Here is a 13896-nt window from a genome sequence, read left to right as displayed (position 1 = left end):
ACTCAGGCTCATGTCTTAGCTTTATCTGATGCCAACAAGACATTCATTGTGGAGATTGATGCAAGTGGCTATGGGATAGGGGCAGTACTCATGCAATAAGGTCATCCAATAGCCTTTATTAGCAAAGCTCTGTCACTTAGACATGCTACCTTATCTGTCTATGATAGTGAGTTATTGGTTGTTGTTCATGCAGTTTCTAAATAGTCACAATACTTGCTGGGACAAAAGTTTATTATAAGGACTGATCAGAAGGCTCTAAAGTTCCTTATGGAGCATAAACTGCACACTAATTCTCAACTACTATGGTTAACAAAATTGATGCCTTTTGACTACTCTATAGAATACAAGAATGGAGTGGAAAACAAAGTAGTTGATGTTATTTCAAGGGTCACTGGTGCTGAACTATTAGCACTAATACTATCACCTCATGATACTGATCTATTCCAAAACATAGTATCCAGTTGGAATTCAGATTCTGAGCTTAAGCAACTTATTGCAGAACTTCAACATAACCCTGTTGCTCATAAACAGTTCACTTGGAGTCAAGACCAACTAAGGAGGAAGGGCAGATTGGTGATTGGGAAAGTTCCAGAACTGAAAAGGGCAATCATGACAGCATGGCATGCTGGTCCTCAAGGTGGTCACTCATGTGTTGAAGCTACATTAAGGAGGCTGGTGACATTGTTTTACTGGAAGAATATGAGGAAAGACATAAAGGAATTTGTCCAGAAATGTGATGTCTGTCAAAGGAACAAATCAGACTTAGCTGCTTATCCAGGCCTATTGCAACCACTACCTATACCAGATGTAGTTTGGTCATAGATCAGCATGGACTTCATTGATGGTTTGCCAAAGTTAAATGGATGTGAAGTAATCCTAGTAGTAGTAGACAGGCTAAGCAAGTATGGCCACTGCATTCCACTTAAACATCCCTACACTGCTCAGTCAGTTGCTAAGGTTTTTCTTGACACAATAGTTAAGCTACATGGGATGTTTGATGCTATTACAAGTGATAGAGATGTTATTTTCTTGAGTTTATTCTGGTAGGAGCTATTCACACTCCAAGGAGTACTGTAGTGAGGATGCTACCAACTGGTTCCCATGCTTACCAATGGCTGAGTATTGGTACAACATTTCCTTCCATTATGCCATTCAAACTACTCCTTATGAAGCATTGTATGGCAGACCACCCCCCTTGCATTTACCATATATACCAGGAGAATCAGCTTCTGCTGAAGTTGACAACACATTGATAAATAGGGAGCTCAAACTACAGCTACTTAAACATCATCTCAGAAGAGCACATCTTAGGATGAAACAACAGGCAGACTCTCATAGAAGTAATAGACAATTTAAAGTTGGAGACTGGGTATATTTGAAGGTCCAACCATACAAACAAGTAACCATTTCAAATCACTCATCACACAAATTAGCTACAAAATTTTATGGTTCATTTCAGATTATTAAAAGAATTGGTCCAATTGCCTATACTCTATTGCTACCTGTTGGGGTGAAAATTGATCCTACAGTTCATGTTTCCTTGCTGAAAATGTGCCATGAATTGCCCTCACAAATCTCTTATCCCTCAGTTGTTGATTTGGCAAGCCCTTACTACCCTGACCCTGAGTTAATTTTGCAAAGAAGGATGATCAAAAGAGGTAATAAGGTTGTCGCACAGATTTTAGTTAAATGGCAAGGATTGCATGCTGATGCTGCTATGTGGAAAATTGCTACTATTTTACAGACCAGATTTTCATTGTTTGATCCTTGTGGGCAAGGATCTTCTATTGGAGGGGAGTACTAATACACGTTTTTGGAATAAAGAGTCGAGCAGTTTTTGGAATAAAGAGTCGAGCAGAGGAGCAGTAGTTAGAAATTCAAATTGTCGTTAGAGTTAGTTGGAGTTAGTTTGAGTTATTAGAATAACTAACTACTGCTAGTTAGAGGATATGTCAGTAGGGTCGTTAGTTAGAGAATCTATAGAAGGGGAATTCAATCAATTATAATAGATATAAATACAATTGTCGTGAACAATAACAATTATATATGCAATTATATTCTTCTATCCTAATCTCTCTCTTCTCTTCTTCTTCTCTTCTTCTTCTTCTTCTGTAAACTCTAACCATAGCTGAATTCTCAAAAGCTTTTCCTGAATTAGCATTATGATCCTCGATTTCAATCGAGCTCCTGTAATCGTGTAACAGTCAACACCATTAGTAAACCTCATTTGTTTTTTTAAGATTAAGACGTCTGAATATGAATACATATCTGAATATCAAGATGTGTATTAAGATTAAGATATCTGAATCTAAATACACATCTGAATATTAAGATATATTTTAAGATCTGAATACTAAATAATTAAGACGGTTTGTTTTTTAAACATTAAAAATATAAGATACACATTAATAGTGGTTGGTGGTGAATTTGGTTGATAGTTGTGATTCTCGGTAGTAGCTAGTGGTGATTGGTAGCGATAGTTATTATGGTTGAGGATGGTAGTCGTGAGTGATAATAGTTAATGATGGTAGGTAGTGGTGGTGGTGGTGGTTATGATTGAGGAAGGTGATGGTAGTTTATAATGGTGGACGGTGTGGGCTATGGTTATTGATGGTGATGGGATAGTTAGTGGTGGTAGTTGAGGTGGGTGAGTGTGTGGTGATAGTGGTGAATTTGGTTGATAGTGGTAATTCTCGGTAGTAGCTAGTGGTGATTAGTAGCGATAGTGATTATGGTTGAGGATGGTAGTCGTGAGTGGTGATAGTTAATGATGGTAGGTAGTGGTGGTGGTGATTGAGGAAGGTGATGGTAATTTATAATGGTGGGCAGTGTCGGCTATGGTTGTTGATGGTGATGGGATGGTTGATGATGGTAGTTGAGGTGAGTGAGTGTGTGATTGTGGTTGAGGATGATGGTGGTGGTAGTGGTGCCGACTATGGTTGAGGATGGTGGTGGTGGTGGTGGTGGTAGTTGATAATGGTAGGCGGTGACGACAGTTAGTAGTGAATGTGGATGATAGCATCTTAATGAAATTAAGTCTTTGTTATAGATCTTAATCATATAGACTTATTCAGACCCATTAAGTGGTTGTGAAGTAACAAAACAAACACACTTAATGATTAAGATCTGAATTATTAAGATTCAGATATTAAAAACAAACGCACTTAATGTCTGATATCTGAATGATTAAGATTCAAACCTCCATTAAGTGCAAACAAATGAGGTAGCACGACTTCCGAAAAAAGAAAAAAAAAAGAGAGAGAGAGAGGGGACATTGGGTCGGGGTGATAAGATCACTTGAGATGAGAGTAAACTAGGTCTGTTGGGCTTTGTTTTGTTTATCTTCATTCTAAAGGCTACTTTTACTTAACCCAAACATGCAGAATGCAGATTGTATAAATCAAACGCCTCGCTATATAAAGAATTACATTACCTTTAACCGAAATAAAGAATGCGAAAAGAATGGAGTTTGCGAATGGAAATTTGAGTACCTAACATCTATATTTCAAAGTCCGTATTATTTTTCTAAAATATCTCACACCATTAAAAGTATTCATATACTTCCGCAATCCCAATTTATGTCCTAATATATATTCCTCTACCAAGCATGACCATCATCAACCACCATGTTACAACCATCATTGCTTACCACCACCATTGCCAGCTCTAATTGTTGTTAGCTTTAAGAGTATAATTTATCAAAGAGATAACTTATAGACACCACGTAAATTAATATTTTATGGATATCATATTTATTAAGTATTAATATTAATAAGTTTTTACATTTATTATTTTTAAAATAAATATCGATTATAAATATTCAAATGTTGATAAAGTAAATTATTTTGATCATTCAAAGGTCAAATTTAGTCACAATATCTTAATAATCAGTTATGTATCAGATTAAGGCAATTTTATCTTAATAAAAATAAACTAGACCTTGATATACTTAGATGGCTTAAGTTTGTTAGAACAATAAACTTCATTTCCTATAGCACACCTTTTTCGATTAAAAGAATCTTTTTGTGCTTGTAGTAACAAGCATAAAAAGTAACACGAAATTGATGCTCGCTAGCAAAATAAAATATAGTAAAATTATCGTTTTCACAGAGATTAGATTTAAAAAATGTTCAAGTAATTTTTGGCTTATTTGCTATTTAGGATGATCAAAACTTGGTTGAAGTTATTACTATTTCAATTAACTACTAAATTAAGATTATTAATAATTAGACTTATCGTAAAGAATGAGAGTTGAACTAATAGCCTGTTTGGCCAAGCTTCTCACCATGCCAAAAATATATTTTTTTCTTTCAAATAAGTGCTTTTTTTCCTCAATTTGAGGTGTTTGGCCAAATTTTTTTTTGAAAAAAAAGTATTTTTGGCTAGAAGCAGAAGCAGTTTTGAAGAAGCAGAAAAAAGTAGTTTCTCTCTAGAAGCAGAAGCAGAAGCAGTTTTGACTTTTCTTCCTACCAAAAATACACTTTGCAAAATATTATATATACCAAAATAACCTTACTTAATTTAAACTATTAAGTAATATAAAATAACTTTTGGGTTGAACTTTCATATTTATTGGATGATTTTTTGATATATTTAAATTATCTTGAAAGAATAAAGTACTTTTTAATTTTATTTTTATATTTTACTTAAATAAAATAAAAAATTTAATTATTATCTTTAATAATAAATATTTATAATTATTTATCTACTTATATAATATTAACTATTAAGCAAATCTCTTTATGTCATTATTTATAATTTGACACATAAAAGCACTTTTTGAAAAACTTGGCCAAACACAAATTATTGTTCAAAAGTGCTTTTCAAATTAATTAGCCAAACACAAACTGTTTTTTTTTTCAAAAGTACTTTTTTGAAAAGCACTTCTCAAAATAAGCTGATTTTTTCAGCTTGGCCAAACGGGCTATAAAATGGTTTGTAAACAATATGAGAAATAAGGGTTGCGACAAGATAGGTGTAGGATAGCTATTTGGGATCTAACTCTGGTTGAGTTCACTTCGAAGGTTCTAATGATTTCACGAATTCATTCGATAATTAATTTAAATGTAAGGTCAAGATTCTTCTTTCGATTAAATCTGAACTCTACATAATAAACCAATATAAATCACTGTGAAGATATGCAAGAACACATTAATGGACTAGTCTTAGGGAAATGTCTCTCGAATATTCTCCTAAATTAGTTTAATCAATAATTCAGAAAGCTCTCTCGATTACTTAGATGAATCACAAATTAAATCAACCAAAATAATGCAAAGATGATCACCAAAATATTTCTCTTTCAATTAAATAATTCGATGAACAAAATTGCAATCAATTCAAAGCTCTGTCAACATATTCATAGAATTAAACAAGAGTTAAAACCACAAATATCAATCAAATACTATATCCGTCAAACCTTATAGCAAACTACTCTATAACAATGGAAAAAGTCATCTAAAAAAGGTTTAAAGACATATGCAACATCAACATAATGATTCGATACAAACTCCTGTATTGCACCGATTGTTGGTTGAGATCTTGACGAAATCTTGTATCTTCTTGCCTTAGTTGCTCCTCAAATCCTTTGTAGGTCAAAAGTCTTCTCAAAATCATATTTTTGGTGTATCTATACCATGTAAAAGTGGGTCTACACGGAACTACCCTTTCCAAACTGAAGTGAGAAAACTTATCAGCGAAGTTGCACAGGCACGGCGTGCCATACGGTGCACCATGCGCCGCGCCAGTGGAAAAGTTCAGAGACCAAGTTTGTGGGACAAGCCAGTGATTTGCACTGCCGCGTCGCGCTCACGGCGCCCCATGCAGCGTGGTAGTGCAATTTTCTCAGAGTTAAATTTTTTTTATCACTTTTTGATATCCAGACTTGGTCTCGGCCCCCAAGCGCAATCTCGGTTTAATTCGTTGGACTTTTATTCAGATGTCAAATTTCCAAATCATTTAATTTTGCTCCAACGTATCTTCTTAACTTGGAATTAAAATATTTAATAAGTACAAATCATCTATCATTTAAACTCAAACATACATAAAGTTCAATAATTAAAGTATAAAATATGACTAAAACGAGACTGTATTTGACGTTCCTCTGCTTGTATTCCTCTTCTTTTGCTAATTCGAGATTGTATTTGAAGTTCCATAGTTTTGCAATAAAACTGACGTATGCTTTGAAATTTAAATAAGACATTAATAAAATTTTGAGCAAGGAAAATGAGATTTCGAGGGTGTCTGGATTAAGCTTATAAGCCGGTCAAATTGCTTATAAATACTTTTTGACTTATCTACGTATTTGATTAACAACTAAAGCGCTTATAAATCATAATCAATCAAAAATCATAAATTGGACGTGACCAACTTATAATTTTTCATCTTATAACTACTTTTAATTTATATTTTCTATTTTATTCTTTATTTTTTTCTAATTCTCAAAGTGCCTATCCTAAATAAAATCACAAAACCTTTTCATTACATAGATACTTTTAGATTTATAATTTTTTTGTGAAAAATTTAAGGAAATTTGATCTATTTGCCAAAAGTATGGGTGTTCATAAAAACCAGAAAAATCGAACCAAACCGACCAAAAAAATCGATACTTTTTAGGTTTGGTTTGGTTTTGGTTTTGAATTTTAAAAACCGATCAAATTTGGTTTGGTTTTGGTTTTAATCAAAAATAACCGAAAAAATCCGAACCAAACCGATTATAAAAGTAGCTATTTAAATTTATTATTACACCTATATATATGTATATTTTTATATAAAATTTTTAAAATTTTATGCTACATATTAGTCATTTATATTTTTAGTCTAGTTCTTTATTATTATAATAATATAATTCTTTGCCTTTACATTCTAGTGTGATTGGTAGTTTTCTTTTACTAAGTACAAAAATTTATTTCATGTTAAAAATAATCGATTTTTAATTGAGTATTTTAATTATTCATCACTATTTGATTCAATTATCATCAATATATCTTGATAAATGATAGATTTCTCAAGGAGAAATTGATTTGATAGTGTTAAATTGAAAATGTAGTCACCGAAATATGCGTTTGGTAGTGTATGTCTCATATTTAAGAAAAAAACCCGATGAATAACCGAAAAAATCGAAAAATCAACAAAAACCGAATCAAACCGAATCGATAAAAAACTGACTTAATTGGTTTGGTTTGGTTCCAATGTTTGAAAAATCGACTTACTTGGTAAAAACCGACCCAAACCGAATCATGAACACCCCTAACCAAAAGAATAATTTATCAATAAATTTTTTAAACCAAAAACTTTAAGTATATATTATTAGTTTCATCAATTTTACACATAACTGTTTAATTATAAAATTAATTTCAACACTTAAAATTACTTACTAATATTTATTACTTATCAACTATTTGCAATAAGTTAAATCAGATGAATATGTCATCAATAAAATTGATCTAGTTATAACTTATAAGCACATGGAACAAACCTTTTGAATATTTTCACATATTCAGCATGTTGCGTTAGCTTTAGCCGCAAAAAAACATATGAGGCTTTACACACCTTGCTCACTTTTTTTTTTGATTATTCTGTTTTCTTTTATAGGTGCTAAGCTTTTTTCTTGGCCAAAAATATATTTTTTTTAAAGTATTTTTCTAAAAAAAATTGAATTGTTTAATCAATCTTTTTGAAAAAAAAAATACTTTTGAGTAGCAGCAGAACCAATTTCTTAGAAACAGAAAAAAATAACTTATTTCTAAAAGTATTTTTTTGAAAAGTACTTTTAAAAAATATATATTTTAAAATACTTCTTAAAAACTTGACCAAACACTAATTACTACTTAAAAATATTTTTTAAATTAATTAATCAAACACAAATTTATTTTTACCAAAATTATTTTTTTGAAAAACAATTTTAGAAAAAACACTTCTAAAAAATAAGTTAGAAGCCGACGTTAGAAGCTCAGCCAAACATACTAACCGGACGTATGAATTTACTCCGTATAAAAAATAAATAAATAATAAAATATAAAAAATTAAGAAAAAAGAATAATGAAAGCCGTTTGATGAGAGAAACAGAAAGAGAGAGAGAGAAAATAAGGAGAAGAGAAAAATGGGTAAGGCAGAAACAGCAACAGCAGAAGCAACAGTGCCGACGGAAATGAAGAGAAAGAAGAAGAAAGGCCGTCCGTCACTTTCAGATCTCAATAAACGTGACAATAAAACTTCCATTTCTACCCCTCCCCGCCGATCCACTCGCCGGAACCCTAATTCTCCGCCACCGGACTTCATCGATGACGACGACGAACGTAAAGAGAAGAAAGTCAAGCTCGTTGTCCGTTTGCCCCAACATTTTCAAGAAAATTCGTCCTCTGCCAATTCACTTTCTGATTCCGACGCCGATGATAACGAGGCTTCTGTTAAAAGACGGAAAATTGACGCCGTGGATCTCAGATCTGACGACGCTGTTGCTGATCAGGTGGTGAATTGGTTGAGGGGTTTTATTGCTATATTTATATGAATATTTTGAACAATTAAAATTTACTGAGTCAGTCAATGTATTTCTATTTTTGGAAAAAAAAAATGGAGGAATATTTATATTTCTTCTTTTTTTGTTTTTCGTGGGAAAATTTCGAGGTTTTATGTGATCCAAAACTTTTTGGATTTGGCGCGTAACTTCCAACGTTCCTTTTTTGCTCTGACTTTCGAGATCTGAAATGTATGCATGTATTTTGACTCACTCACTGCTCCTTTGATTTTACATTTACTTTTGAAAATTCATAATGTGATTAATTCAATTTTTACGGCTTTTAATTAGGATTCTACCTTATTTTTCCTCTTCATTTTAGCACTCCGTTTTCAAAAGCTCACTTCTGTTGCACTTGCCGTGATTTTTGTGAAGACGTTATGCTCAATTATCAGCTTTTAGAGACCCTTTTAGCTGCAAGTTTGAGTCTTGATGTATATTTTAGTAACCCCACTTAATTGAAGTTTCTGATTATTGTTCTAACAACTGCATGATGTATTAATTTTTGCAGGGGGAAAAGCTTTTGAAAGCGATGGACACTTCAAATGGTGCAAATTCAAAGGCTTTTCGCTCTTCTAATTAAAAGAAAAAAGAGGATTTTTGTTTGGAAGTCCCAGTTATTGATTTTTTATCTGATTGGTGTCATTTATTCTTGGACAGGGTCGCCACTGGTGTCTGGTCCCACAACACCTTTGCCAGACAAAAAGTTGTTAGTGTTCATTCTTGACAGACTTCAAAAGTATGTTCTTTTTTCTTTTCATTCTTCTTTTTCTTGTTTCCATATGTTAGGTCCTTATATATTCTTTAATTTCTTGTACTAGTGCAGACCCTTTTTAATTCAGTACTAGGCTTATGTATTAGTTTTTTCTATGATGAAATGCAGAAAGGACACTTATGGTGTATTCTCCGAGCCCGTTGATCCGGACGAGGTACATTTCTGCGAAGGACACATTTGATTAGATGTTAATGATATTTTCAGTAGATACTGAAGTAGTTTCTTTGCAGCTACCTGATTATCATGAGATTATAGAGCATCCTATGGATTTCGGAACCTTGAGGAAGAAACTTGATGAAGGACTCTACTCAAACCTGGAAGAGTTAGAGGTCGGTAATAGATTACCGAGCTGAATTCTGGTTGCTTGTAGTACTCGTGGATTCAACTTTGCCCCTTTAATGATGAATCGCTTACTTTGGAGACAACTATGGACTATGATATTTCAATATGCTAACTTGCAGATTGACCTTTTCGCTGATGTTTTCTGCTGCCTGTTTTTAAAAAAAAACATACATATGACTCCATTTCCAAGAAAAAAAAAGTACCTGTGCACATTGAGCTGAGCACAATCTTCTTTTAGGTTAGAGTTCTCTGTTTGTGAGATTTGACCTGGTGATCTTGATATTTGTTGATCATTTAAGAAATTTTTGAACACCATAGAAAATTAATGTAATTAAGGGGGGACTAAATTTCTTGGATTTATCAGTTCAATATTTGCACTGTTAGTCATTTGTAAAAGTTTAGGGAAGAGAATTATAGTGGCAATTGGTTTAAAATTTGTGGGTACAAAAGATGTCTGGCTACACGAAGACCTTCATAGACATTAGAGTCACTTGCTTTTTGATCTTAATGTCTCAACCAAATTCTGAAGGCTACACTGCTACAGTAATTGTAGATAGTGTAGCAAAAAAAAAGTTGTCAATAGTATTATCTTAAATAAAAGAAGCTACAGGATTGAAACTTTTGTGTTTGATTTGTTTTCAGTAAAGCTGAAGCTGTTGAACAAGTTCATTGTCTTCCTCTTGGCCTTGTCAACCTTTCGTACGGAATTCGTTTCCTTATAATTATTTTTAGTTGGTTGAGAAGTCAAGACTTTTCCTCATGATCCTCTTTCATTCTCGGTAGTTTCTTGATTTTTTTTTTTTGCTTATTTGGAAACTTACATGGATGAGTAATCTGTTCTGGTAAAATGTGTTTGATTGAAGAAGCTCAGGGCTCTATCTACAATTTATATTTAAAACTTTTGATGTCATTGTTTTCTGGTGATTGGGGTCACATGATATGCTGTGAATTAGAAACACTATTATTGTCTTTAGTGGCTCTTTGATATGTCCATTTTACTGTGTCTGGTAGAGAATTGGCAATTGAGATCAAAAGAAGAAAAAGAAAAAGAAAAAGCAAAGAGCATCAATATAAAGAAGTTGTAAGTGTACAATAAGCATATGTAAGTCTCGAATTTCGGAATTTATGATGCATTTAGAAAAGGTATACATAAGGAGATGTAAATGGTTCCAAATACATTATGAATCTTCAGCCTTCAGACATTCTTGTAAAGTTTGTCTAGTCCTGGTATCTTATTTTCCATTTTGTGTTTAAGGTTTGTTCTTATTTCTCACTCTGTGATACTTTCATTGGCACAATTTTTATTTTCCTCGTATATTTTATTTTTGATGGGGCGGGATTGTGCTTGTGCTGCTGCTGGAGTTGTTAACTGAATTTGATGCTGACCTCTGGCATGATTTTGGCTCATGCAGGCTGATGTCTTCTTAATATGTTCAAATGCAATGCAGTATAATGCCCCAGATACTGTTTACTTTCGGCAGGTGAGCTTTAGCCTTTGACTGCTCCTGATTGTTTTTAATTTTGCTTCCACTTTTCCCTGAACTCGTTAATTTGATTAATTTGAAGAGTCATTTCATTTTCACTTATTTCAATTAAACCTTTGCTTTTAGGCACGATCTATTCAAGATCTAGCAAAAAGAGATTTTGATAATTTGAGGCATGAAGGGGAGGATGGTGAGTTGCAACCTAAGGTTGTTCGCAGAGGCCGGCCCCCGAGCAAAAATATTAAGAAGTCTGAGGAGAGTTCTCCGCCCCCAAGCAAAAACCTAAAAAATTCTGTTGAGAGTTCACCCGTTGATTGTATTGGTCCTGAGCTTTCTTCAGGTGCCACTCTTGCAAGTGCGGAGGAAAAAGTCAATGGATCTAGCTCTTACAATCTACGAAAGGGACCTATGCTTTATAAGTTCCGCTCTGTTGATACATCCTCGACATTTCGCTCTCGCAATGGTGAAACTCATTCTGAATCTTCGATTGATTGGAATAATGAATTTCCAGGTTTGATCTTGCACTCTTTTTCACTTTTCTGCAGTCTCTTTTATTTTTTTGTTTTGATGAAAAAAGTTATTATTTTGTTACGTGCAGCTTCCATTTTGAGGGCTGATATGAAGTATGGAAAGAAGCATTTTTTAGTTGATGAAAATAGGCGTGACACGTACGAACTACTCCATCCTTCAGCTTCTTGTGGTGAGGAATCTTTGTTGTGGAATGCTGATGGAGACCTAAAGCGGTTAATGGCGGTATGTACTAAACAGCCTATGTTGCTTTGCTTTCTTTTTTTGGTTGTCTTGTTTTCTCCCTGCTTTCAAGGAGTGCATGGTGTTGTGGATGTTTTGGCTGGTTTCTTTATTGTGGGAGCTTAGTGCACGGGGCTACCCTTTTTTATCTTATCCATTACTAGATTTTGATGAGAAATGGAGAAAAACAAATCTGAAGTTTGTTGGTCCAGTGAGTCCTTTGCACTTCTGCGTTACTTGTATATCAACAGTACTGCCCAAGAAAGTTCTTGTTTTTGTACGCTAGATAGGATAGGCAAGCATTATTCACTATTCAATTGCACAGTAAAATAATAGGTGTAGTAACACATTCTCGTGCTGGTCCTTTTTAAAATCATTTTTCGGCTGATCCTCCGATCATGCAGTCAAACAGTGGGGAAGATTTGCCTTAATCAGTGGTCTAGTGTCACTTTTCACAGATTATGTTATCATTGTTGTTGTCCCACCCAGCCACCCCGTCCAGAAGAAAATCCGCAAAAGGAAATATGATGAATTTTCTTGTTATTGTGTGATATTTTTGCTTTAGTCTTTCTCAAACCATGCTATCTGACTATAATGCAGGTAGGTATTCACTTCGAGCAGCATGCATATGCTAGAAGCCTTGCCAGATTTGCTGCAAATCTTGGGTCTGTTGTCTGGAAAGTAGCTACTAAGAAATTAGAAACTGTTTTACCTGCTGGAGTTAAGTTTGGTCCTGGATGGGTAGGAGAAGGTGGAGGATCTACACAACCGTCAACCTTTCCATCTCAGAACAAATCATCAGACAGCTTGGCAGCTGATCACCATTCTGGTAGAGCCGTTACACCATCTCTTCCAGGACCAAGTTCTGCTGTCATGTGCAGGCCTACTGGCGAAATTGTTGAAGCTGCTAAGATATTGAATAGCCAAAATGAACTTGCACAGGGTCGTGGTGGCTTTTCCTGTGCAACTCCTGCATCTACCTCCCAGGCTCAGCAAAAACATTTCCTTAACCCAAGAAATGGTTTCAATGGTATGCTTGGTTATGATTTGTCTACGCAAATGGAGGTAGCAAGGTTGTCCATGCCGAAAGGTCAACCGGGCCTACAAGAGGCCTCAAGGCCTGGTCAAGTGAGTGGAACAGTTCCTGGAAGAGATACTTCGTCTCATCATTCACCTTCAGACCATGTCTCGTCGCTGGGGAATAGTTTACGGGAAACCTGGACTACATTGCATTCTGGGAATTTAGCACCAGGTAAAAATCTTGATTTTCGTACAGAACAGAATGTGAGGCTTTCTGGTGATTCACGGCCTGCCTCTGTATCTTCAGGGCAGTATAGGCAATCTCTTCCTATCCCACCAGACCTGAATGTCAAAGTCCAAACTTCAGGCTCCCCTAGTTCTAGTATACAAGTTGGATCGCCACAGCAGCCAGATTTAGTGTTACAGCTCTAATTTTTTGAACCTAGTGAACTAGATTATTCAGATTTACAGTTTAACCTAAAATGAGGGCTTAGTCATGGCAGGGAAATTAGGAAAATGCTTGTACAGATGATGTATCCAATTTTTTAGGATTGAAACTAGGGAATTTCAATGTAACAACATTTGAGAATTTGAACCCATGATTCAAATAGAAAAAGTTAGAGTAGGGGAAGGGACTTGGTTGGCTGTGATCCGATTGCAGAAGCCGGGTCTGCCATTGTGAATCAAGTAGACTCCTATCAATGACAATGAACCTTTCTTAGGCAGTTAATATTGGATATACTGACCAAAATGTATACTTGTATTCTCATGTAATGTTGTCGTAAGCAAGCTGATATTAGCCTTTGAACTTCCCACAGAGAATTCATGTAATCAGCTGTCATAGGTCTTCTATTTTCCTATATTCCACTATTATGGCTATATAAGTATCAAAATTAGAAATCAATGGTTCCAGTGTTATTTATAATATTCATATTAGTCGAATAAGATTTTCACTGTCACTTGAAAAGTTGAAGGTTTCCTGATCATTACTTTAAAGAAGGCCGATGGGAATA

General features: G+C 34.4%; 2 protein-coding genes across 2 annotated transcripts; both read left to right on the top strand.

Annotated features, from left to right (window-relative positions):
• Positions 1-1111: 1111 nt before the first annotated feature.
• LOC138897970 (uncharacterized) lies at positions 1112-1804 on the top strand. Its single transcript, XM_070183997.1, has one exon. It carries the CDS (start codon positions 1112-1114, stop codon positions 1802-1804), a length of 693 nt encoding a protein of 230 aa, XP_070040098.1.
• Positions 1805-8042: 6238 nt separating this feature from the next.
• LOC104116983 (uncharacterized) lies at positions 8043-13705 on the top strand. The gene is made up of 9 exons (XM_009627951.4): positions 8043-8464; positions 9024-9060; positions 9173-9251; positions 9396-9441; positions 9518-9616; positions 11042-11110; positions 11240-11624; positions 11712-11866; positions 12464-13705. Exons 1-9 carry the CDS (start codon positions 8099-8101, stop codon positions 13313-13315), a joined length of 2088 nt encoding a protein of 695 aa, XP_009626246.1. The 5' UTR covers positions 8043-8098; the 3' UTR covers positions 13316-13705.
• The last annotated feature ends 191 nt before the right edge of the window (positions 13706-13896 follow it).

This window comes from Nicotiana tomentosiformis, chromosome 8, assembly GCF_000390325.3.
Source record: "Nicotiana tomentosiformis chromosome 8, ASM39032v3, whole genome shotgun sequence".
Taxonomy (NCBI): domain Eukaryota; kingdom Viridiplantae; phylum Streptophyta; class Magnoliopsida; order Solanales; family Solanaceae; genus Nicotiana; species Nicotiana tomentosiformis.
Note: the sequence above shows the minus strand (reverse complement) of the source record. Positions and strands in the feature narration are given on the sequence as shown.

Coding starts and splice junctions, on each gene's coding strand:
- LOC138897970 (XM_070183997.1), top strand. CDS start 1,112: ATGGCTGAGTATTGGTACAACATTTCCTTCCATTATGCCATTCAAACT.
- LOC104116983 (XM_009627951.4), top strand. CDS start 8,099: ATGGGTAAGGCAGAAACAGCAACAGCAGAAGCAACAGTGCCGACGGAA. Junction 9,252..9,395: donor ATTCTTGACAGACTTCAAAA/GTATGTTCTTTT, acceptor GATGAAATGCAG/AAAGGACACTTATGGTGTAT. Junction 9,617..11,041: donor CAAACCTGGAAGAGTTAGAG/GTCGGTAATAGA, acceptor TGGCTCATGCAG/GCTGATGTCTTCTTAATATG.